The 26,550-nt window shown below is 45.0% G+C and overlaps 1 protein-coding gene across 1 annotated transcript; it reads right to left on the bottom strand.

The window, feature by feature from the left end:
• Positions 1 to 374: 374 nt before the first annotated feature.
• serpinh2 (serine (or cysteine) peptidase inhibitor, clade H, member 2) lies at positions 375 to 23,307 on the bottom strand. The gene is made up of 5 exons (XM_069159214.1): positions 23,172 to 23,307; positions 21,942 to 22,546; positions 16,220 to 16,312; positions 15,431 to 15,663; positions 375 to 2,261 (listed from the first exon to the last, which is right to left on the bottom strand). The coding sequence occupies exons 2-5, from the start codon at positions 22,537 to 22,539 to the stop codon at positions 1,956 to 1,958; spliced, it is 1,230 nt and encodes a 409-aa protein (XP_069015315.1). The 5' UTR covers positions 22,540 to 22,546; positions 23,172 to 23,307; the 3' UTR covers positions 375 to 1,955.
• Positions 23,308 to 26,550: the final 3,243 nt, after the last annotated feature.

Raw genomic sequence — 26,550 nt, 5'->3', positions numbered from 1 at the left:
CATCGGCTCGTCCAACTTGAGTGCACGGTTTCGTTCAGAGTGAAGCGTACCTGCAGTATAGTGCCCTTTACAGGTCTATGGTGCACAGGAGGCCACTGCAGAAAGGCCACCGCAGTAGTCTGTGAACACACACAAACACACACACACACACACACACACTGTACAGTGGGTTAATTCAGGAACAAAGCTGGAATACAGGAGCGGGTTTTGTTGAATGTTGTGAATCAGACATGTCAAGCACACGTTTACATTTTTTCCTTCAAGAAAATACACCCCAAAACTGCTTTTTCTAGGTTTGTTACTGGGCTTCTCGACGCACCTCGAATAAAACCGTGAAACACCAGAAGTGTGTGTGTCAACAGATGGACATTCAGTCACAACACAAAAACATTCTTTATAATGTTTTCTGAATAAAACATTTAAAACACTGAAGATACAAAAACAAGAACACTGTTTTAAGAGGAAAGGCATGGAGGAACAACTTTTCTTTCATTCGTGCATATATATTTTTTTTTCCTCAATTATTCATTGGTGGAAATGGAAGAAACTCCTTTTTACCGGTTGCTGTTGAGAAGCATTTTGGTGAGTGTGTTGACAAAGTTGCTGCAACACTTTTCAGGCACTGCAAGTCTATCATGTGGTGTCACTGAAAATCTATAACTGATGCTCATTCAAGGCTTGAAATCTACTGCCGTACACCCTCGAGGCTCCGTGTCGGCCAGTTCAGTTCAGGGTAGAAGAAAAAAAAAATAAAACGTAAAAATAGCCTCCTGTCTTAGCCTCTATCAGCGCTGTCAAGAAAGATGGAGCAGTGGCAATCCACATCTACTAAATATTGATACTATCATGTTTGATTGATTGTTTTGTATCAAGGATCAGGTTATTGATATGTTTCAAGTGAAAACGAGTAAAATCAATCAAGACAGGATTGTGTATTTCCTTTTTTTTTTTTTTAAATGTACCATTCTTCCACTATCATTGCTAATTTTTAAAAAAAGAAAAAAAAACAGCATAAATGAAAATCAACAACTCCTCGATTAGCTGTAATCATTCTAAATATTAAGCTATTACATTTAAGTCAAGCAATGTCATTCATGCTTGCTACCAACGGCGCGATGGTGTCATTGATCCCTGATGGCATTAAGAGATTAAAAAGGTTCCCCGTCCTCACCGTATTGTTGACAAGCGCTGTAACGCATTACAGTCATTAGCATTAAGCTGGCTCATCAATAAGCACTTGGCCGATCCATCAGTCTTCCTCAGATGGAGCCCAGGGGACTCCGCCGTGGACCCCTGCCAGCTCAGAAAGTGGCTGCACGGGCACACTTGATCCGTCGGTCACCACAGACAGAGACAGACAGACAGACAGACACACACACACACACACACACACACACACACACACACACACACACACACACGCCTGCCCTGGTGTTTGCCTGACAGGGAGGTTTCAAGTGTCACTGCGAGCTTGTTTGTTAAAGTTCTTTGTTGATGCTGCTGTAAGTGTTGTCAGAGTATCCACTTCTTCTCGTCAGCATGTTGGTGTTTGTCAGTGCACTCGTTTGTCATTTTGTTTTGTGATCATTGAGTGCTTGAATGTGTGTGTGTGTGTGGATATGAGTGTGTGAAAAGCGAGAGACTCTCAAAGTTAGTGTTTTTGCTGCATCCCTCAGCCGCAGTAATGTATTGTACAGTATTTTCATTTAAACATGCTGTGTAGGTGTTACCGTGTGTCTGTGACTGTGTAAGTGTCAGGTATGGCAGTGTCAGTGTCAGTCAGCAGAAGACTATGCAGTGTCAATGAATGACAGCCAGACAGTCTGATGTGATAGCGTGCCACAGCGAATGACAATGTCTCCACTCAGACACCAGTGTGTAGTCTTTGAGAGGGAATGTAAAAGGGAACGAGACAAGACAGGAAAAAAAAAAGGGCCGGTAGGTGCTGGAGGATGTTACAGTTCATCATGCAAGGCCTTTCCCTCGGCGTGGTCCAGGGCTCCGATCAGCAGCAGGGCTCCCGTGGCGTTGTCTCGGACAAAGATGATGAAGGGGTGATCGGCGTAGAACATCTTGGGCTTTTCTATGTTCTCGTCTTCCAGATCTGTTTCCCCGTTCCCGGCCTGAGCGGCCAGCTCCAGGGAGGCCCAGTGCAGGACACCACCGAGGTGGAGCTTCCCTTTGCTCTTGTCCGACACCCCGGAGAAATCCGCCACCTTCTGGTCCCAGGCGTCGGTTAAGCCCAGAGCAGATAGCGGTTTCTGGAATAGAAAGACAGAGTGATGGAATTTAAGGGCCGCTGATAAGTCTGTTCTCTGAAAGCTTGAGGCCATCCTACACACAAAGGTGGATCAAAAATTTTAGAGGCAGTGGCGTACACTAGGGGTGTGCCATAAGAAAGTGTTCACGATAATACCGGCATGATTGTTCATATAATAGAAAAAATTCACATCGTCGTGATAAAGGAAATATTCAGACCTGTTGACGTAATGACATCATAACCTAATAATAATAATCATCATAGCTTATCCAGCAATACGCATGGCTGAAAGCTGCTGTATTCTACAGGTTTTCAGCTCAGAATAAGACACATGTAGCACACATTTACATTTTTACCTTCAAGAAAATACACCCCAAAACTGCTTTTTCTAGGTTTGTTACTGGGCTTCTCGACGCACCTCGAATAGAACCGTGAAACACCAGAAGTGTGTGTGTCAACAGATGGACATTCAGTCACAACACAAAAACAGCCTTTATAATGTTCTCTGAATAAAACATTTAAAACACTGAAGATACAAAAACAAGAACACTGTTTTAAGAGGAAAGGCATGGAGGAACAACTTTTCTTTCATTCGTGCGCATATTTTTTTTTTCTCCCTCAATTATTCATTGGTGGAAATAGAAGAAACTCATTTTTAACGGTTGCTGTTGGGATTCATTTAGGTGAGTGTGTTGACAAAGTTGCTGCAACACTTTTCAGGCACTGCAAGTCTGTCGTGTGGTGTCACTGAAAATCTATAACTGATGCTCATTCAAGGCTTGAAATCTACTGCCGTACACCCTCCAGCCTATCCAGCAATAAGCATGGCTGAAAGCTGCTGTATTCTACAGGTTTTCAGCTCAGTGTGAGTTTAATTGACGGTCGCGGTCATCTTCCTCCGTTCCTCCTCCTCTCTGGGTGCTTTACACCGGGTGGCTGCGACCCGCTCCACACACACACACACACACACGCACACACAAGCTCAGGTGAATAACTCGACTCGTTGCAAAATGTGCAACAAAGCCCAAAAGCACTTTATGAATGGAAAAACGTCGACCCAAACCTTCAGAAAATCATGTCTAAACCTCCCTGAATCTGCGGACAGTGGCAAGGAAGTAATTCTAAGCTCTGCAGCTGATCACCCTGCACCGCTGCACCTCCAAATCCTCGCTCGGCGCCGTTTCCATGATCTGAATCTCACGTTGACTTACTGCTGTTTACAAACTAAAGAACTTGAGAGGTCATTCTTGTTTTATTTTTTCTGAATATTTGAAGGTATATCGTTATATTTATGCAGACATAGAAGTCTATTAGACTTGTTTTGTTAATATTGTATGTTATCAAAATCAATAATCAAATACTTTTCTATATTTTGTCATATCGTCAAGAATATCGTTATCGCAAAAATAGATATATCTTAATATTATTTTAGGGCCTTATCGCCCACCCCTTATTGCCCACTCCTAACTTACACGCTTGATCAACCTCCATACCCGAGTTTCAAGCGATTTTATGATCACTGGAAATGGGCGCATTTGCAATTTCATCATGGACTTTAGAAACCAGCCCCTTGAAATCCATAAAAAGTCTACGGCAAAGAAGCAATGAGCGGGGCGAGGTGTTATGAGTGGCACTACAATTTCAAGAGGGCCAGAAAATCCCTGTCCAAGAAAAAAAGAGCATCAGGTCGGCAGAGCGACCTGGTGGGTTTTCTTCTAATTCAACTCAGAGGATCGGACCGTCAATGTCGAGTTATACTGAGCAGTTTTGAGGATTTTGAGGGAACATTCGATACCATCGACCTGAGCTGTGGCATGATGACACTTGGGTTCTCCAACATGACGAGACACCTGCTCACACTGCTGGATTTGAGGCCCTTGCAACTTTTTTTCTGTTTCTCAAAACACCAAATTTGATGCCAGCTCTCTGCTCGAGTTTCAGGTCCAAATGCACGAATCACAAAAATGCTTGTGACTCCGGAGCTGATGTTGACCAAGCGATGTAACTTGGAACACCTACTGACGATGCTTATAAGTGCCCGCGCTCCCTTCGTACGCACCAGGGGAAGTCTCCCAACTCTTTGATGGCCACCTCATAGAGACATCACGCAAGTGTATGCGGCCGAGCAGCTGCCAGGACGCTGATCAATTATGCACGCGAGGAGACCAAACAACAAGCGGGAGGGAAAGCAGATTTTAAAATTTCATGAAGCTGTGACATTCAGAAGGGAGAGACGTGCGCTGCCCTTCCCGAAACCTCGCCACATGATTAACGGAAACATAAACATACCCTCCAAAACAGTCGATCAGTAACTTCATTTAAGGGAGGCTTCTTTTTTTTTTAAAACCATGATGTTTATTTACTTTGTATCCCCCCAAAAAATTGGGAGATTGGAAGGAGGCTGACAGTTGCCCTTGTTGTGAGCTGGCAGAACAAAGTGGGCGACAGGCAGGGAGGAGACGGAAAGGAGGAAGCAGAAGATGAATAATTTAAGAGTGATGCCCCGTGACCTCGGCACCTCCTTTGTTTTGCCTCTGATATGAATTCCACAGAAAGTCGTCGTCATGACAGGTAGTTTATCCTGCCATGGCAGAGGGCCACTCACAGTGACAGGCTTCTCCAGGGGCCAGAGGAGAGCACGTGTGGGTGGGAGTGTGGGAGTGTGTGTGTGCGCGTGCGTGCGTGTGTGTGTGTGTGTGTGTGTGTGTGTGTGTGTGTGTGGGTGGATGTGTGGAAGAGAGTCGCCGGGAAGACGAGTGGGTGACAATATTGTTTTTTAGCATTGTTTGAACTTTAGCTGACTAAACTCTTTCGTGAAAATATCTGTTACTGACAGACAACAACAGTAAATCATTTGGTCGTGCTGTCTGGATAAATGTAAATGTTCCGCGAGCGCTGCCTCACTGACTTCGACTTCTGTTTCTAAACCACACTTTTGCAGCTCAGAGTAATCCAGTTTAGATCTTAAAAGCGCATGCTAATGGGCGATTGTAATAATCCATGGGGAATGCATTGCAAGAGGAAATTGCACTGGATCATCTCAGTTTATGGCTAAACATGAAAGAAGCAGTGGACATACAGTTGTAGGCATCTATCACTCCCGCTCGTTCCATGCAATGCCCCCTCCGCCCCCCCCCCCCTCCACACCGCTCCAGAGACACCCACACACATCACCTCCAACTCTAATGCACTTCTATTGTCCTCATCCATTATTCCTCCACTCGTCCTCTTCTCTTGCACACCCCCCCCCCCCCTCCTCCACTACATCACTGTCTTCCTCCACTACTCTGCCACTTGCCTGGCATCCCCATCCCTCATGTTCCCCACGTGCCTCTATTTTATCCCGTTTCTGTTCCAAACTCAGTCTTTTCGCCTCCCCACCTCATCCTTCTCTCCTCCTCTGACAGGGCCCCACACCCCGGTACACAGCGCTCCCACCACTTTTCGACCTCCATCGGCGATCGTATGAAGGTTTATCTGACGAGAAAACACGCTTAAATTGGTGCATTCCTCGAGCTGTTTTAGACAAATGTGCGTGTGTGTGTGTGTGTGTGTGTGTGTGGAAAAGCTGATTCTGTCTCTCTTTGTGCCACTCATGTCCTTCCTTCTTAATTTCCTGTTCACCCATATAGCCTGCAGTGTAGTTTGGAGCCATCGTGAAGGGTTGATGCGAGATTCAAGCTTCCCACTCCGAGTCAAATGTCAAAATCCACAGACTTTTTTTCTTTCTAAAAAGCTCAGATTAAATGTCCTATAATGAACAGAAAACCAGGCTGCCGTCGTGCTTAGCAGACAAGAAACGGCAACATTTCTATTAAAAACAAGCTGGTACATAAATGAAATCAAATAAATGTCTAAATACTGGTTGCAGAGGCAAAGAATTTATCTAACAATAACGGTATTTAGCTCGCAACGTAATAAGCTACATTTTCATTATCTGTTAGTGATCACTAATGCCACCAAACATAAACGTTGTCAAGAACTAGCCAACTAACGTTACATGGAAAATATAACATTTTGATAAATGGCAACTAAAGTTTAAACATGCAAACAAAACTCCCTGATGTCCCACGACTCGGCCCAAAACAGTATTACATTTCTCCCTGACTTTACCTGTCTGGAAAAGAGTTTTTAATATTCGATGATATTCCCTGAAATTCCCTGAACACTAGGAACCCTGTAGATTGAATCAGCTGGAGAGACGCACACTCCAACCTCTTACCCAGCTGTGATTGGTAGTTTATGCTAACCCCCCCCCCCTCCCCCACAACACAACAACCAATCGCAGGCAAAGCAACCCTCCCGCTGATCCAATCTAGCAGCGGCCAATATGAAGCAAAAAAAAAAAAAAACAGAATACAAACTAAACGCCACATGACCGAGCCTTCCTCTCCGACTCCCGCTCGTCAAGGCAAAAGACGTGGCGGGTTTTTCTGAAGCTATAAAAGAGTAGAAACAAAGGGACCCGGTTGCAACACCACGGGAAACGGGCAAACGATGTCGGAAGAGCCCGTGGAGGCTCGTGTGCGCCACAGAGGTGTGGCACTGCATTATATGTGGGAGAAACCTCTGGGAGGTGCTCTTTGGCTGCCCTTTCTCTCCGACGCACCACATGAATCTTAGATGGAACAGCACTGGGTGGACTGCTGATGCCGGCGCACAGCATCAACGAGCTATTTGTCTGCGAGTAGGAGCCACGGGTATTGTCAGTTGGTGGTTTCTTCTACGTGTGTGTGTGGGAGGGGGTGGGGGTGGGGGTTTCTTGGCCTACAGCGGTGCAGTCTAACCAGGCCTGAGGTAGTGTGGCATCTACCCTCGGCGTGCAGCACTCAGCATCACATTACTTCCCCTCAATGGTTGAGCCCGCTAAGTAGCTTGTTGGGTGTGCTTGTGAGTTTTTTTTTAAAAGGGACGGGCCGTGGCAGCTGGAACGTGCTACGGCTCTATCTGCAGATGATTTAAAAAAAGACACAGCAGCTTTAATAATGACAAGGGTAAAAAAAAAAAGAAAGAAAGAAAGATGGGAGGAAAAGGAAAGATCAAACGGGGACACTACTGCTCGTCATTCCAGCTGCCGCATGCAAACTATGGGATGGGAACTGAGGGAAGACCTTAAGATTAAAATGCTAGAAGGACTTCACATCATTTCCACCAACAACCAGAGATGTTTTGTATCTTGACAGTCAAACTGCAGGCAAAAACAAGTAGCCTGAATCTTTGAAATATCCTGAAATGCCTTGTTTGTTTGTTTGTTTGTTTGTTTGTGTGGAGCACTGAATGTACTTTGGGGTAACTAAATTTATTTCTTCTTATTGTTCTTTTATTGTCTTGTGTGATGTTTTATGTCTGTGAACTGCATATTGCATTTATTGTTTGTTTTTTTCCATCTACACTTGAGCCAACACAAACTTCCCAAGGGTACAATAAAGTCTATTTGTTTCTTATTTAAATCCTGCAAGAACTCATTTTTTTACAGTTCCTGTACAAAACAGAAATCAGCATCCACTAAAAGCAGCATCATTTGCTAATTATTCTTACAATAAAGAAGAAAAGACATTTAGATGAGGTAGCGGATGAGGGGGAAATGACAACAAGAAATGTAAAGTTCAGAGAGAGCTACAAGAGAGTGAATTTTTTTTAGAGTGAAGGTGAACTTTAGCAAAGCTGCGCATTAAAATAAAACATGATACACCGGATAATAAATAATCCTCATGGCATAATTGAATAATCTATTTACAGCTTAAACTAGTGGCTTTTTTTTACTATAGGGTGATTGAGTATTAACTCTATGAAATGTCAGAAAATAGTGAAGTCATGAAGGGCACATATATTTACATATTCATATTTTCTGTTTTTTTCCAGTGTTGTCCAACAACCGAGAAAACTGATGAGAAGCTCTGCAATCACAGAGTTTAACATTTTACCTGTTAAATCACTGAAATGATGAACCATTTATCAAAACACTTGCATTTATATTCTGTCTTTCAATTTATTGACCTCTAATTTTATTGGCCGCCCCTAATTTTTCCCCAACTATATGATATCAATGTCCCCAGTTTCAGCTGCAAATGTCAAATATGTTAGCGCCCTGGTGGTAAAATGGTTAAAGCACATAACGTAACCACAACGTCCCTGGTTTAGTTCTGGCTGAGGTGCTTTGTTGCAAGTCATCCCCTTCTCTCTACCCTGGTTTCCTGTTTGCCTCCTCACCATCATCAAATGTCTGTAATAAAGGTGACTGTGCCCAAAAAGAAATAATCTAATAAAATCTTATGAGAACATTGGGAATTGATTGGACTGGAAGACAAATGAGTTTAATTCCATAAAACGCCTCACACCACATATTGTATGATTATATCTCCGTACTGTGAACACCCAACTGACCCTGACTGAAACGAATCAGGTCCCACTTGGTCCAATCGATCGTGGCGCTAACATGACAATAACCAGCCAATAATCACACACCTGTCAGAGTTGTGCTGCAGTAACTGAGTGACGACTAGCATGAACCCACAGCTTACATCAACCTCTGGGGCTAAAAAAATTAATAAAACAAGACCCCAAAACATGCAGTTCGTCGAATGGCCACTTGAGGCTGGATGCAAAAGCAGTTGAATCCCCACCGATCCGCATGTTAAAATGCCCAACCGGTAGAGCTGCTTTGAGGTCCCATCACAGCGGGTTTGCTGCCTTCATGTCTCTGAAACTGACCATCAGCCAGCGCCACACAGACAGAGAGAATCTCCTCTGTGTCGTTTCAGTCATCCGGCTTCATTCGGCTCCACCTATGCACCGCCTCTTTGCCCAATTCTGGATTAGCACGGAGTCAGGCACTGCCAATAGGGCAACTGTCAGAGCCCCCAACAATGAGCTTCAAAACCGCCGTTCAGGAAACTTATGGATGATGTCACGGAGGCTACGCACACTTTTTTTTTTTACACCTGCATTAGGTGTAACATTAGGGCCTACATTACATCGGTATATCGTAGCATCTACCGATAGCCTGCAGGCGAGGCATTCATGGACACTTGGTAAATTGTAGCGTCTAACAATAGCCTGTATGTGAGGTGTTTAGAGGACGTATGGAAATTGTAGTGAGAGAAATGAACCTAAGTCACATCGTGTCCATCTATACTGTATGAAAACTGTATCGAAAATTTGGAGTATTGTTTAAAAACTGGTATTGACGTCAGGTTATCGGTACTGGTATCAAAATATTTTGAACAATACCCAGACCTTGTAAAACTTGCCTTACCTCCACTGTTCCTGCATAGATTAAAGCTCATGTTCCTTCTGGTTTACCAATAACACTTAACAAATGAATCTTTTAAGCTGCTGCTCCCTTAAACAACCACAGACATGCTCTGCCTAATTCACGACTGCCCTTAACATCCTGTGTGGGTGGCTTCAAGCATGCAATATGTGGCAGTGGCGTCAACACGGCTCCATTTGATGGTTACATATGATGAAGGCTAAAAATAAAAAAAAATAAAAAAAATAAAACTTTCTCTTTCTCTCACATCATCAGCCCTCTGGAGGCTTCAAAGCCTCTCCATCTCTTTATTGAGTCTCATCAGCATTACACTTACTGGTATCTTATTTACATGAGGCTTTTACCTCTGTTGCACTGTCACCGTGTCTCATTCACTCTTTCACACATGAACAGCCTTTCTATTCTACAAGGCCATTTTAACCACAAATAAATAACAAGAGTAAAAGAAGCCTTAGATTTTAGTGAGATGTTTAACTAATGGCCATGAAACACATCTGATTAATTCATATGATGCGGGGCGATGCTAGCTGCCCCTCGACACGGTGTACTGCGGAGTGCGCTCTTGTAAATATTTGATGGCCTTTTGACCTCATTAGCGATGACTGAGTGAGCTCTCTGGTGCACACTCATATGTCTTAGTCACCAATTGGAGATATAGCTGGAATGGAGCCCAAGCTTGGCCATTTGTGTGCGTGTGCGTGTGCGTGTGTGTGTGTGTGTGTCCTAGTCTGCAGTGGATCATAGAGAGAGAGTGAAAGAACGATGAGGGTGGTTTATTCAGTGACCTCTGGGCCAAGCTTGTTAAGAGGGTTCTCCGTCTCTGGCTACAGACCCCGACACAGTCTGCCCTTCACCCGAGGAAAACACCATGAGCAGTGGGACGACGAGAGAGAAAGGGGGGGGAAAAAAAAAAAAAAAAAAAAAAAAAAAAGCCCAAAACTCTATTTGTAGTCTTTCGTTATGCTTTTCACCTTGTCCCTGAGTAATCATTGACCCCCCCCCTCCCCCCCTCGTCCTCCTCCACCTCTCCCGCTCGCTTGCCTGGGGAATGTCACTCCTATTTAGGTCAGCAGAGCCAAGGCACAGTCGCGCGGTGATCGCGAATTAGAGGCGCACGTGAGACCTACAGAAAAAAAAAAAAAAAAAAAAGGCTTTAGATCTGTGGGACTGATATGACACAGAGGACAGAGGTGAAGGAGGGAAATCGGCTCAACATGACCCCGAGTTGCGTGATTTGGTTTGCTCTCATTTGCCTCGCGCACAAGACACACTCACGACTATGATCTTCTGCTGGTCCAGATGCTGCCCTCTAGTCTGAAGAGTCCGTCCGAGGCACTGACAGTCAGAGTGGTAAACAGTATTAATACACTGTGATGAGCAATTATTGGCCTGATCCAATTAGAGACATGATGGCCAGCGAAGGCATGGCAGGCAGAGAGGCAGGCAGTCACTGGCCACGGGGGTTAGACAGACATGCAATGAGATGAGCCCTTTCGTAACGATTCTTCAAATGCACTTCTTTATCCTGAGAGAGCAAATGGAGGGAGACAACTCGTGAGGAGTCAGACAAACGGGGGCCAAAAACAGTGATGTGCTTTTCCATAATTAGGTTACATAATGAAAGCACTGTACGGCTACTTTTGCTTATTTACACAAGTGAGTTTCCTTTCTTCTGTCTGGCACACAGTGTTGTAGAGGCAGAGGATTTGTGCTACAGTATGTTTTGTGCTCTTTCCCTGGCAAAGTCTTAGCCGTGTCAAAAGGAGTTGTTTCAGGCTTTAGTTGCAGATTACAGCCTCCTCCCCAGAGTGTCCTGACAATGTTAATGTCAAAAGCTTGTTCTTCGGGGCATGGCTAGCAGAGTAACATGGCAGTACAGCTCTACAGAGATGTTTGTTAAATCAGGAAGAGGGCAAAGTGGATTTCATCAGTCCATGATAAGGTTACACGTACATATAAAGAGGACGTAGTAATAGGTTGCAGCCTGTGTACCCTGCCCTGGGGAAATGGGTTTTACTGGCATGCCCTCTGAGTCTGTCAGGTTCAACTAACCTCTCCCTCTCGGTTTTCGCTTAGTAAGTCTTTCTCATTCATCCACAACTGCTGTACCAGCTACTACTGGATCTGTCTGGGTGTATTCAGACTGGACATGATGCAAATTTTAGCAGCAGAGCAAGCGTATAAAGCCAATACAAATATGGAAGAGGCTCTGAGAAAATGGGAATTGTGGAAACTTAGGTGGAATTAGCATAAATAAACTGATTCTAATTCCAAGTATGTATGACTCTACTTCATTAATAGCAAAGAGAAAAAAATCCAGGTCCGATTAAATTTACAGAAGTAGTGTTGATGTGGAATCGTATATTAGACAGTTAAACTTAAGAAATGATTTTTTTTTTTTTTTTCTTTTCATAGATTCTGGAATTTTAATGAGTGAAAAGGAGTAGATGTGACTTTAAGAATTTTTAGAAGATAATACTTTCTTCTTTTTTTTTTAAAAGAAAAATCGAAGCAGACACAAATTATTATTCGAAGTAGACAGTTTTACACCCATGTTAAAACATGTCTGAAAGGGATCTTTAATATCTTACTGCTGGGTAACATTGAGTACTACAGATGTCTCAAGTTATACTGTATCTTATCCCAGAATATTTGAATGGATAGTTCTTAAATGACAGTCTCTATTTTGTTCACCTTTTCCTGCTTTACTTTATGACAGCCAACTTGCCTGAAAGAACGACCAAATCCTCCCTCCTCTCTTTCTTATGAGCTAAGAACGAGGTACAAAACATTCATGTTGCAGCTCCTCACTTTAAGCCAGCGCTGACTTCAGCTTCTGCCAGTTTAAATGGCAAACATCTCCCTCCAAAGGTCAAATCAGCTGTCACTAATTTACATGAATTCTGCGGGTAACTTGACGGCAGACCAAAATTAAACTTGGCTGCTGCCAGGTTTCTGTGCTAGTGTCTGTACTTTGTGAAGGAAGAACCTCCACTCTGTAACTGCTTCCTTAGTTTTAACGCCAATACTGTGGAAAGTCCTGCCTTTCAAACCCCTTAAATCACTATTTGGATCATGTAAAAAAAAAAAAAAAAACAGGGTGTGTCAAATTTCAAAACCTACAACAGTTACAAGATGTCAAGTACAAAATACTGTGTAATTCTAGAAACCTGCGTGCTGCCTTGCTTCTGCTTCAGACCATGTGGCCTCGTCAAATACTTGTGCTCTTCCACCGGCCCGACAACTCTTAAACCTCCCGGTTAGCAGCCTCCGCTTTGACCTGTGTGCACCTTAACAACCCCAATGCACTCACATTAGCATCAGCTGCCACTAAGCTTCTGCCTGTCGGCCTGGCGCTGCTTCCAGTCTCTTCTCTCCCGACAGTATTGGCTACCTGCTGGCTGCGGGGGCACCAAGGGCACAGATTTGGACTGCCAGCTGGGCTGTGGTATAACCTTTGTACTCCTGCAAAAGGAGGTCTGTGGGAAGCTTTGGGACCCCACAGAGGAAGTGCAGGTCATGGTCATCCTCAGGTCCCTTTTTTGCCTCCTGTAGCAGCCAGGATTTGATTCACTTCTTAAGGCTCTTCCAGCCTGATGCTATGCGTACAGCTAGGTGTCCATCAGCTTAGGGGAGAAAGGAGAAGAGGGGGAGGGAGTGACATTTGAACTTACCGGAGTCTCCATTGAGCTGAAAAGGTCAGGCCGGGCTACTGCTTCACTTACTAAGAGCACTAAAAGAAGCAACGGAAGAGGAAGACAGAAAACTAGACAGGGAACAGAGGTCACAGGTGGAGAACGCATGAAGAAAAAAAACAAGAGCGGAAGACATGACAAGCGAGAAACGCAGCACAACATGGATGCAGAGCAGCGAGGGCGAAGGACAGAGAGAGGAGGCGGCCAAGCCAAGTGAGGAGGAGGAGGAGAGACAGACGTGAATAGAGAAGAATTCCTCTTGAATGGGAAGAGAAAGAAAACCAAGATAAGCAGAGTGAAATTCAGGAAGAGGAGCCGGCCAACACAGAGGCAGAGAAAAAAAGAAGAGACACGGCAAAACCAAAGAACAGGATGAAGAAGGCGAAGAAACAATGAGAGTGATGACTGCTCTGCTGGCTGATATGAGAAAGCGTATCAGTTGAAGTGAAAGAGGAAAAAGTACAATTGAGGCTGCATGTAGGGATCCACTCTGTCAAATTCCTCTACAGGTTTTTTTTTTTTAAAAGCTGAGCAACCACCTCTCCTCTACACATTTAATGTACTGCAAAGCCAACTCAGTCCGCTGATCTGAGTACAAATGCAAGGAACATGGATCAAAAGGACAAACTAAAAAGCATTATTCCCATAGAAACACCTGGAGAGCCACTAGACTGAGAACATATGTGTAGGGTGGCTGAGGGATGAGGTTTATTCAAGATGGACTCCTTCTGGAGAGGATGAGGCACCTGGTAGTCCACACTCACTGCAAGGATTCGCCAGAGACAGCAAAAGGGGACATACAGCTGATGTTGCTGTGCTGCATTAGCAAGAATACCAGCGGAAAAGGAAGGGACGGGACGAACGAAAGACCAAATCTCAAAGTTTTCTTTGACATGATTCTGAAATGGGACATCAGTGACTGTGATTATCCTCACTGGGCTTCAAGATATAAGATGAACCCAATCTTCTACTAGCACTTATAAGCATTTAAGAGCAGCCAGAACCAGAGTGCCCTGTGCCTAGTTTAAGACAAAGCCAAAAGGCTTTGGAGTTGCACCACACTGCATTTCTTATGTGTGTGGAGTTCAGCTCTGTGATTGTACCCGATTGGACGGTCAGTCAGCAACGTGCTGATTGGCAACGTGCTGAATTCGTACTCGTGTTTTGTAGCTCGTGTCTGTAACTTCACTGTCACACTTGAAGGTGGGAAATTTGTGTTTCTGGAACTTCGGGGTCACACACAAAAGTATGGAAATGTGTGTGTCCCTCTTAAAGACTTTGTCTTTGCACAAACAGTTTTTGCACGTGTAAATGACATCTGTGTGCACAAAATAATGTTTCCACATACACAAAATAATGTTTCCAGCTGCAAAACAGTTTCACACATTCACAGATTTAAATTTGTGAGAAAAAAAATTATTTTACAAGCTTACGCATTCAGATACGAGCATGCGCATTTTTTTTTACATGCACACAAAACGTGAAATACAAGTGCAGACTGTGAAATTATTTGCGAACATCATTTCACAAGCACAAAATCAACCCTGATTTGATCCCATAGACCCTTCATCAATGATGGATGACACGGAACTCATTCTGGATATAAAAATCTCAGAGCTTCATGACCCACACAACATGTTTTAAAAAAAATAACTGGAAAAGGGAAAAAGCATGGGATGCAGTTGCCTTGGCTGTTTGATCAGATGGTGAGTTTATATATATCTATATACCTATAGCCTGTATAGGCTTATATACATCTTGTAAAGCATGACAAGTTGTTTTTCACCCCGAAACAAAAAGCTGCTTTTCACTGTCTTCATTTATATTTAATCTAATCACAACACTAAACTCAATGTAAATTGAATTCATCATGAAATGTAATAAAACGTTTGATAATTGACAGCCATTATCACTGGGACACAAAGCAGAAGGATAGACACACAAACGCAAACACACAGAGCCACAGCAGTGCAGCCAGGTAGCTGCCACACACACACACACACACACACACACACACACACACGTGCGCACACACACACACACAGGCAGTGTGTGCCAGGCTTTAGTATGAACCATATGAGTCTTAACAATGTACAATATGTCTGTGCATCATAGAGAAAGTTACGTCTATTTATGTCTACATCACCAGTACAATTAAAATCAATCAGGAATCTCACAATAGAGCATGTTTGTTGTACCAACCTGCAGACTGAGCGTGCTGCTGATGTTTGCTTTGGGCAGCGAGATGGCCACACTGCTGACGCCGGTCTTCTCCAGCCACTTGGACAGCAGCTCCAGGGTCAGCAGCTTGTCCAGCCTCGCCAGGTTTTCGACGTGAAAGGGCAGCAGGAGCACGAGGCCGGCCCTGCCTCCCCACAGCGGCGCCTCCAGAACTTGCACCATGTTGTTGGTGTCTTCGTGATGACGGTACAAACCTGGAAGAGAGGACGACGGGAGATCACAGAGTCAAGGGGAGAAGCAGTAATGCCACATTTTTTTTTTTTTTTTCAGCAGGATTTCAATGCAGCAGTTCCGACTGCAGATTTTCAGCTGTGTCACTGCAGCCACCCGAGTTCCCTCCTTTATAAATGAACTGAAGGAGCAAACAGTAGAGTTGCTTTGGCATCAGACAGAAAGCGAATGCACCCGATGAAAGGATGACAACGGATCAATGCCGTAATCCGTTTCATGAATTGAAAATAACACTATAAGTAACATTTAAAAAAAATACAATGTATTTCGCAAACATCTTCCACTGCTCTCACAGCAGATTCCCTCTGCCTTGTTGTGACTTTAAGACAATGCATAAAATATGAAAAGAATGCTAAATAAATCATAAGGTACACAGTGATAAATAATAGGGAAGCAGATTGGACCATACAGATGTTCAGGCCCTTTTAGAGCTTGATTCCTTTTTGGCTGTGTTTATTTGCTGGCAATCAGAACAGCAGACAGTGACAGACTGTGTTTTTTTTGTTGTTGTTTTTTTACCTGCTGTGTGCATCATCTTCACTTTGGTGTATTTTTTCCCCAAGAAGATGCGACCATCAATGCTCTCGTCGCTGAACTGTCTCTGCCACAGCCCTGAACAAAGAAAGCCTGGTTAAATATGGAGTTCCTAGTATGAACATGAAGGAAGAAACTAATCAATGATTCAAAGAGGTGAAAGAGTTTAACAATGCCATGTACATAAAACACATATAGCCCTCATGCACTGACACTGTTCATGAATCAATGATATGTCACGCCCATTAAACAAATGTACAAGGCTGCTGAGTTGGAGCGCCGTGCTGAGGCAGTTATAAAGTCCTGAAGGCCACAGTGTCCTGTTCACTGTTCAACACACTCCCACTAGGCCCTGCTAACCCCCCTGACAGCCGTCACTTTAAGAGGGGCTAAGAGTGGTGGAATTACTGTTGTAATAACCTAACAACACATTCTCAAAGCCGCTGGCTCATTCAACAGAGCAGGGGACATCAGAGGTCGACAGATTATTACTTGAACCCATTTGGCTCTTTGTGAATGACACCCGAGGCCAGCTGTGGCTAGAAATAATGGTTATTCTCTTTATTGATTGATTATTTGAAAGGGCTGCCACACAAAGCTGAGGTGGAAGGGAAGGAGGACAAAAGAATTGAATCAAGTTGCCAATATTAAAAGTCTGGAGACTGTTTTTTTTTTTCTTCTATTATATAGTACTTAATCGAAAAAAGCGCACCTCACTATTTTTTTAAGTCTGTATTGTTCAAAAAAAAAAGTATATAATTGCTGATTCCCAGAGCACAGGGTGACATCCACAAGTTGGGGCACTTCAAAGAAACAGAAGGGAACAAGACAAAGTGTCTCACAAATTACCGCTTACATTTGTCTCTCGATGGAAAGTCAAAAGGAAATGCCTCACGCATCATCATGGAGACAGATGTGATGGGGAATTATGATCAGACTGGTAAAGAAAGTGGGAAAAACTCCCCTACACTGCAGGTGAGAATTTAAAGGATAAACCAACATAAAGTATCTCAGTAAGACGTTGGGCCGCCACGTGTTGCCAGGACGGCCTCAACGCTCCTTGACTTTGGTTCTACAAGTCTCTGGAAATCAATGGAAAATCATCCTTCCAGAAAATATTCCCTCATTTGATGTTTTGATGATATTGGTCGAGAGCATGCCAGTCCAAGGTGTTCAAATGAGTTGGGATCTGCTGACTGTGAAGGCTACAGCACATGATTCACATCATTTTCATACTTTAAGCCCTGAGGACGGAGGCACTGTCATCCCAGATAAAAGGTCATCGCTCAGAACCGCTTCGTATTGATTTGCAGTGACTCCTCCCTCTGCAGGACATGTGGACTCAAACCATGCCAGAAAAATGCTCCTCAGCTTCCACCAGGACCGTCTGCGTCAAGTTCCAGCTTTGACACGAACACTGGAGCTGATCGTGGCCATTATAGACCGCGCGTATGATTTCAACAGAGAAATTTACAAAACCCTGTAAAACTTTGCCACGGTAGAAGCACAAGAATCCAGGAAAAATAACAGGAAGTCAACAAAATCAGGCAGATACAGCATTTCTAAAACACTCCCAGTGGAGAATGAAGCTGTACAGAGAACTAAACAAAACAGCATGACACACGTGACATGGCAGACACGCGCCTGGTGGAATCCACAGGTAACAGAACCGCCTTATCCCCTCAGCGAGCGGATCGAGCGTTCAGGATTTTCCTTTTACTTGTCATCAGTCTGTATGTTGTAGATCCGCTGGGTTTCAGTCAGGACATGACCAAAATACAAATGCGTCTCGAATGAAATTTGGGGCAGTTTTGTTTTCTTCTCATCTTTGCCAGAAATATTGTAGATACATCAATAAAAACATAACTGAACAACACAAAAGTATACAGGCATGCCAGCAACTCTACAAGTCGGGCACACGGAGCTAAAACAGCGGCACGCTAAACGGGGCGATGCTGTGCAGGTGTACTGTTTGTCAGGTTTAATCTCAGATTAGCCTTCCAGTGTTTCTGCTAACATTTACTAATTAATACTAAATAGTAAAGTCATGGTGACCTGTCGGTGACGCTAAAGGCCAGAAGCTCATTAAGATTCATGTTATGGGGCACGTGGACGCCTGTACAAAACTTCATGGCGATCCATCCAGTAGTTCGATATTTCAGTCTGGACAAAAGTGGCGGAGTCGCATAATGCCGTCAACACAATAGCTCATAAAAGAACGGGCCAAACTATTTTGTTTATCTTTAAATACAGATTGTAATTGATAAGCTGAAAAGTTGAGGAAAAGAAGGGCAACAGATGCTGAAATACTGTTTATTATTTCGTCTTTGCTATGACTTCCATCCAGCTCCCCAGATAATATCGTCTCTGTTATTATTTTCAGACTGTGGAAAGCTCCACAGCCAGAGAAGACACGTCGCCTTTGTCACTCCTCAGCTGAAAGTATAAAACTGTTGTTTCTTTAAACAGCTTCAATGATGATCAAATCTGATGCTGACCCATTTTCTGTCGATCAATTAAGTGACTAATTGTTTCAGCGCTGAGCCAAGTGGTGTCTTTCCCAAACACCGCGCCGGCTCCGTTGGACCCCGGCCAGTAACAAATCACAGCTGAGCGACATGTGATTCTTTTCCTCCCGGGGCACGCTCGCACACGTCACACACATTCACTCCGCTTCCTGTAACACACACACACACACACACACACACACACACACACACACACACACACACAGAGAGAGAGAAACAGGATCGCAGTGGAATTCAAAAACAACAGTCTGATGGTTACCTGAAGTGGCACCCGTGTTGTTGGAATGATGTCATGATGATGAACAATCTCCTCGGCGGAGCGAGTGCATGTGTGAAAGCCGGGGAGGGATTTAATGACATCAACAAGCCTGCACAGCAGAATGTGTTGATCTGTGTGTGTGTGTGTGTGTGTGTGTGTGTGTGTGTGCGTGTGTGCGGCTGTGTCGGCTAGTTTCTTTCTGTCTCCTCGCATACGACATCGCCGCTGCAGAGAAATCACTTGAAACCTGAAGCCATTAATATCCATCAGCAATAAACAATGAGAGAATAGAACAGCTCAGAAATCCAATGCTCACACTCGTCCCAATTCATACAGTAAACTTGAGAGGCAGAATCCAGCGGAGGATCGATGAGCCCGGCTCCACTCCTCGCTCATCAACCTCTGATTGTGGTCGTTTCAGAGGCTGTTATTAGAGGTTAAATATGCAAGACTTGTTGCTCTGACTTTCCTTTTCTGGCCCTCCTCCCCACCCCCCAGCCCCCTCAAGTTTCATTACCCCGTGTAAGTTTCTCTTCACTGTATTATTTCAATAATAATATTTTCTGTCTTCTGTTGCCAGTGTTTGTTGAAGACCAAAATAAAGCCTGAATTAATTAACCGGTGTGGATTGGAACTCCCAAGGCAGGCCTTTTACATCCCTCCACTACGTCTGTCAATCTCTCAGCCCCCTCCCCCTCTTTCCTTTTCTCAGTTCACACCCTTTACTTTCTCCCGTCTCTTTTGCCCCCCCCCCCCCCCCCCGCTTTTCTTCGTCCCCTTCCCGTCCACACATCGCTCCTTTTTTACTCCTCTCCCTCTCCAGTCCTCTCTGCTTTTATCACCGCTCTACTATAAACATGTTCCACTACTAATTGGTCCTGACCTTCCCTTTCTTTGAATGCTCTGTGTGCATCCCAGGAAGGGAGGGACAGCAAAGAGCTTTTTATTTTTTTATTTTTTTTTATTGTATTCTCTCCCCTTCAATAATTAACTAAAGGGAACTAAAGTGAAACAAACAAAAATGGGCAAGGAAGTAGATGCCGGTTCAGTGCCAAAAAAGAAAAGAAATCGGCTCCATCTCCGAGACCATTACATTGTCACATACCATAAACTGCTTTAGGAACCTGGAATCAAACTAAAAAAAAGAAAAAGTTAGGACAGAACCCGACACAGCTCAGAGCAGAAAACTATCGACCACTTTTAAATTCTAAATCAAAATAAAGGAATCCAATTTTCTGTAATCTAATTTGTGTGCTGCAATCTGCTGTTCAATCTAATTTGTATATTTCCTCCACAAAATTAATGAACCAACCACTGACAGTCGGTTCACAGAAAAACTAATTTCGTAATGAAGTCAAAACATCAAACAAAGAAAATTAATTAAATTGCTTATCAATGTATAGTCTGTCAGGGAATGTTATTTTTGGAGGGCTGTCTATCTGTTGGCAACCTGTTTTCACTTGCCTTTTTTGCACCTAATAAAAAGGAGTACTTGCAGGAGGAAACGGAAAGAAGAGAGGCAGATAGGCACAGATAAGGACGTGAACAGGAGACATGTGGGAAAGAAGAGGGAGAGGAGACAGGGGTAGATCAGAGGCGCGATAAACAATGACAAAAGCACAAAAAACAGAGACAAAAAAAAACGCCAGAAAAAGAACGAGGGAAACAGAAGGATTTATTTAACACGTCATCATCTTTTGTCGGGACCGCAAAACAAAAATGAGATTCAACGTCAGCAGGCGTACAAATGTTGAGGCAGAGGGAGATGGAAAATTATATTCCTAAAAGGTTCTCATGAAAATGGAAGATAAGCTGTTTCTTTGACTCGTGATAAACTAAAATACACTGACGGGCCCTGAAAAAGTTAACCTTTCCTGGCACGCTCAGGGCGCTCCAACGACCTCCAGATAAGGATTAGATGGACATGTTTTTGGGATGCAACTGTTGAATCACAGATGGAGCTTCTAACCGACTGCATTTGTACAGAAACATTGACTACTTTCCACCACTGCGGCCTGTCACAAAGAGCCGAGCCGAGCCAAGCCGAGCCAAGCTGTGCCACCGCAGACTTGGAGCGCTCCGAGCACAGATGTTAGGCACGACACCGAGGGAGAGAGAGTCTGGACACTTGTTACTCAATTATTTAAGATGACACATCGCCCCCCAACGGAAGATGAATAAGCTCTCAGTGATGGACCCCAGAATCATCCTTTATCTGCTGCGTCCACCAGCTGGAGCGCGACGTGTGTGTGTGTGTGTGTGTGTGTGTGTGTGTGCACGCACACTCACACACACAAACACACAAACACGTGAGGGCTGCACACAGGTGGGCCTGGCACACACCACCGAGTGGGCACAGTGGCGTACCGGATCTGTGTGCTGTCAGAACACTAGAAGGAAATACTGCACAACATATTACAATTGTCACCCAAAGCAGCAAACATCTCCAATACACACCGACTGTACAACTCCAAAGGACTCCCCCGTTAAAGTGCGGGGATTTATGGCAGCGTCACTGCACAGCCTATTGCTGTTACCCATCTCCATCCAAGTCGAGTGGAGTCAATTTGGTTTACAAAGCGCCACATCACAACACACGTTATTTCAGGGTACTTAAAGTAAACACAACTTTACAACGACATTAAGATGAACCCAACAAATCAGCAATTCCCATGTTAGCGAGGAGGGATGAACTCCCCTTTAAAAAAAAAAAAAGGGAGAAAAAACCTCCAACGGGGAGAAGGAAAAACTCCCATTTAACAGGAAGTTATACCACACCCAGTTATACCATTGGACGCTGGCCATAATTAAGTATTTCAAGAATAGGTTTTCGTAATTGAGGGTGACAGTCAGGATTGTTTCAGACACGCTGACAAATGGCCCAGCATGATTACGTACAATAGATTTTGTTTCTACATACCTTTAAAGCGCAGAGCATTTGCCACGATCAGGGCTCCAGCCTGCGCCTTGATTTCCGCCTCCACGGGAGCTCCCTCCAGCCCACCGCGGCCGGCCTTCGCCCAGGCGCGGAGCTGCTTCAGGTCGGCCTCGGCGTCTCCCTTCCCGAGCGTCTGGTGCCGCAGCCTGAACCTGTTCCGGCTCCCCGTCACGAAGGCCTGGCTGACCGCTGGAGCCTGCTTCGAAAACACGGCCGAGGACGCGTGCAAGTGGAAGCTCGTTCCGTTCGCTTCAGCGAAGCTTTTCAACGCCTCGGACAGAAGCTCCCCCGACGGAGGTGCGAGGAGGTCCCGCACCTGGCCGGCAGTGTCACCCGCGGACCCTTCGTGCAGCGCTTCGAGAGAGCAGGCCAGGAGCAGAGGGGAGAAGAGTGTGTTTACCGAGCTCGGGTCAGAGCGGAGGGCCCGGTAGAGGCGCAGGCCCAGGGTCCAGCTCGGGCCACCCGGGGGAGGAGGTCTGGCTGGGGCCTCGGGGGTCTTCTTGGATGAATTAGTGGCGCTGCTTTGGACCAGCAGAACTGGCAAGGAAACTAGGAGGCAGAAAGGGAGCGTGGCCGGCATGGTGGACCTGGAGGAGAGCACAGGAAGCGGAGTCAGCGTAAAGATTTGGCGCTTGACAATAAGAGGAATGAAAAGAATGTAGCTACCTCTCTAATTCATAATACAAATAATAATTTAAAAAAAAAAAACTACAGCTTTATTCTTTACACGTGTTTTGACTTCATTTTTTGTTTGTTTTTTTACAGTGCAACATCCACTCACAGCCTTACCGGTAGTACACTGTTCATGTTTTGAGATGTACAGACACAGCCTCGGGGCTCTTCGCTGTTAAAACTCCCGGTTTGTGTGAACTGCTCCAACAGCGCCGCAGCAGTAAACCTGATTTTGTAAATTCCTCCTAACCGCGGCAGCGCGAGAATCATCTCACCCGCTGCGGCAAAAAACGAGCGCGTCACAATTAATTGGGAACGTGACGGAAGTTTCGAGAAAGCGTTTCAGATCCAGGACCTCGCGACCACAGTGAAGGAAGAGGCTCGTTCATTTGGACGAAGCGGCGACGCACGGACGCGCGCGCGCGCGCGGCTGAGCTCGGACCTCGCGACGACAAAAGACACAAGGAGGGGAGGAGAGGAGAGGAGAGGAGAGGAGAGAGGGGGGGGGAAGCAGCAAAAGCGTGTGTTTATTAAATTTACCGTTAAATAATTAACGTCGTCCCTCTCTTTTCCTCACCGCTGTCCTTCCAGCTCAGCTCCAGAGGAAGTGCTGTCGGGCTCGGACGTGGCAGCTCACAAGAGGAAGTTCAGTCTCCTCAACTTCTCCCGGACAGACTCCTGCTTCCCCCCCTAACTTCTTCCCTGCTTCCTTTTAAAGCAGCTACGGCGAGCTGCTGAAGTGGCAGGCTAAAAACCAAAGCTGGATGATAGAAAAATAATATAATAATATATATATGTAGTTGTGTGCGGTTTATAATCCTGTTTTAATACACATTACATTTAAATACGCAGCTACATGTAAAAAAAAAAAAAAAAACGTTTAAACCCATTAAGGAAAGCGTACCACTGGAGAAAAAAAATGTACGGGTCGCTTTTAAGTCTGTCCTAGTATCTGTATCCAACTGGTTTATGCAGACATAATACATTTATGCTTTACAAAACCATAATTAAATATCACTAAATCCCTGTGGGGATATAATGTAGTCGTTCCCGGGGAGTTTGGCAGGGATTATGTGGATGTAATGTTGGTCTTGGTACAGGTTTTTGAAACGAACAAAAAAAAAAAAAAAATCCACCAGTTGCTTTAAATGAGGCGTTTCTCCATACATTCAAAAGAAAAAAGCTTTGTGGGTTGGCCGGGATAATAAAGCCTCTTGTTCCTGGCTCAGTTGGGGGGGAGGGGGGGAGGGGGGAGGGGAGGGGGTGCAGTTCCCGGAGTCACTCGAGCGGGGTCGCTAATGCTCTTTCTCACCGCCGCAGCTCAGTGACCCCGGTGAGAGGCTGCAGCGTGAGAGGCAGGCAGGGGCCTCCCAGACATGACACCCTGCCCTCCCATTGGGTGGGATAGAGAGCAGTCGTTTCACTGCTTTGGTCCATCCGAGGATGGGTTTTTTTTTCTATTCACTGAGGATTTAGTGATAAATGTGACTGCATTTTGGAATGTTAATTACAACGAACAGATATGTTCAAAATAGCTTTTTTAAGACTCTTTATGTTAATGAAATGAAATTTGCAGGGGGCCCCTCACACACTCCCCACCCTTACCACGCACCGCACCTCACCTCACCTCACCTCACTCGCTGTAGTAATGTAGTCTACTGTCAAGGAAAACTAGGGCAGACCGTCAGAGCCTGTGTTACGTCCAAATGTCCTCATTCTGTATTCTCCTCATTTTGCCTCCCTAAATTGTACCTGCCCCTCTCCCTGCAACGGAACAACGAGTGGAGAGCAGATAACTTGTAACACAGTGCTTTGGGACAGGGATTAAAAGGGGACTAAATTTAAGGATGGAGAATGGTCATATAGGGTCCTAATCAATAAATGCAGAGATAGACTAAGGAGGCTAGAGAAGGATCAGAGAGGGATACGGAGGAAGATAACTGCTCGAGACCACCAATGCTCGGCAATCAGGCCGAACATGACAGCTTGTAGACCCAACCAATTATTTACCCCAGCCAAATCAATAGAGCTCTCTCCGAAAGATAGCCATCAGCAGCACTATCTGGAACACATTCACAGCAGAAAGCACAAGCACACAGCGAGCACTCCGCTCGCTGCCACTCTCGCTCACGGTCTCTTTTTATGCACACACACTTCCCTCGAACACACTCAAGTTATCAGACTTCCTTAGAAATAAGACACAAATTATCTAATTATTGAACGTCTGCACTGGAAAAAGAAACACAAACTACATCTACAGCGAAATGCATCGCAGTTAGGGGGGGCGCGCGCGCACATCGGCCTGTGACGCCGAAGCCTCCCCCGACAGGCTGCGGATACACGTGTTCAACCGCAAGAGGTTGTAACCCCCCCCCCACCGGAGGAGTCAGCCCCTCCCCAGGACCGCATCGCAGCCAGTCTGTAATGAGCAGCCGCACACGTCTAAGTGCAGGCGATTCATAAAAAGTCGGGCCTGTGCCGCAGTTAAACGAGTCCCCGGGGGAACTGGTTGGGAACAGGACAAGCTCCTCCGTCAGCGGGTTTGTGCATCCGGGGGGTTAACAAAGGGATGCACTTTAACCACAATGCAGACCGCGCATCTCACCTTTTACCAACCCCGCCTCCCCCCACACCCCCACACCTCCCTGCACTCTGCCCTCATCTCCTCCTCCAGGTCTCGTCCAAGCCCTGATTCAGTTTCCTCGCTCCTGTTGTCGCTCTCGTAGGCCGCCACTGTTGTAATTCACCTCGCATGTTGTGCGTTTACGCGGCTGTTAGTCACTGTTCTTGCCTGTTGTCGAGGTTAAACGCCTCTGGCTCAAGGGCTCGGCAGCAGAATCAGCACCTTGCAATGAGAGCCGTTACGGTCACTGCCAAATGGCCTGGAGCTATCCACTCGTCCCAAGCCCTTTTCTTGCTCTCTTTTCTTTCTGTTTCTCTTCAACCCACACTCACCTTTCCACACCGGCTGCAGTGTTTATTTATTTTTCTACAATTCTCCTTTCCTGTTTGCTCTTTCCAGAATTACTTATTTCACTTCACACTACATTAGCTCAGCGTCCGTAGACTACCTTTCCCTCCATGATGTTCATTTCCTGTTTCTCTTCCTTTTCCTTTTCATCCATCCCTCCATCCCTCCATGTGACTGAGGTTGCAGTAGTCTCTCCTCCTACCTCTGGGGGCTCCACACACACATATTTCTTCCTCTTTGCTTTCCTGGAAGAGAGGTGATATTGTCAGTCGGGACATAAAGCAGAAAGAGACCCTTTACCATGAAACAAAAACTCAAACTTTCCTTATGAATATGTTAAACATGTCCTCCCACCTCCTCTTCCTCAGTGTCAGCCCCCTCTCCTCTCTGCTTCGCACCTCCTCTCAGTCCTTCACCCCTACTCCTACTCATTTCCCATCTCTCCTCTCCTCTTTCCTCTTCGTTTTACAGCATCGTCTATATCTCACCCCCGTGCCTCTACGTCTCACATATTTTGGAGACTGTACAGAACAAACAGCGAGTAACACGTGAGGCCCGGGTTCTCGTCAGTTCTGTTCTGCCTGTCTGTCATCAGTTCGGGCCTGTTGTAGCCAATAGAGAGGTGGTTCAGGCCCCCGTCTGGACAGACCCACGGGATTCTGTTGGTTTCCATCAAGTTGTATTGTGGTCCTTTAAAAATAGGGCTCTTATTAAATGTCTGGCGGAGCTGCTAAGCTGCAACGATGACTTCTACTGGAGCGTTACCCTTCAGCCCAACTTCATCCTGCATCTTGTGCCAAACCTTTACTGTGAATAGAAGGAAAACACATGAGAGGATTATTTAAAGATCACCAGAACCTTGATCTTTGTTGTTTTTATGAGCAGCCGTTTCTCATCTTTAAAATATACAAATACAATTTTACTTCATGTTATGTGTTAGAAACAAGA

The sequence above is a fragment of the Embiotoca jacksoni genome, unplaced genomic scaffold, assembly GCF_022577435.1.
Source record: "Embiotoca jacksoni isolate LCO1_2020_lvr unplaced genomic scaffold, fEmbJac1.0.p SCAF_24, whole genome shotgun sequence".
NCBI lineage: Eukaryota > Metazoa > Chordata > Actinopteri > Embiotocidae > Embiotoca > Embiotoca jacksoni.
Note: the sequence above shows the minus strand (reverse complement) of the source record. Positions and strands in the feature narration are given on the sequence as shown.

Bases quoted from the DNA above. Each gene is read 5' to 3' on its own strand.
- serpinh2 (XM_069159214.1), bottom strand. From the start codon at position 22,539: ATGCCGGCCACGCTCCCTTTCTGCCTCCTAGTTTCCTTGCCAGTTCTG. The intron at 15,664-16,219 runs GTAAAAAAACAA...CCTCTCTTCCAG, and splicing joins GAAGATGATGCACACAGCAG to GTTTGTACCGTCATCACGAA. The intron at 2,262-15,430 runs GTTGGTACAACA...TTTCTATTCCAG, and splicing joins GCAGCACGCTCAGTCTGCAG to AAACCGCTATCTGCTCTGGG.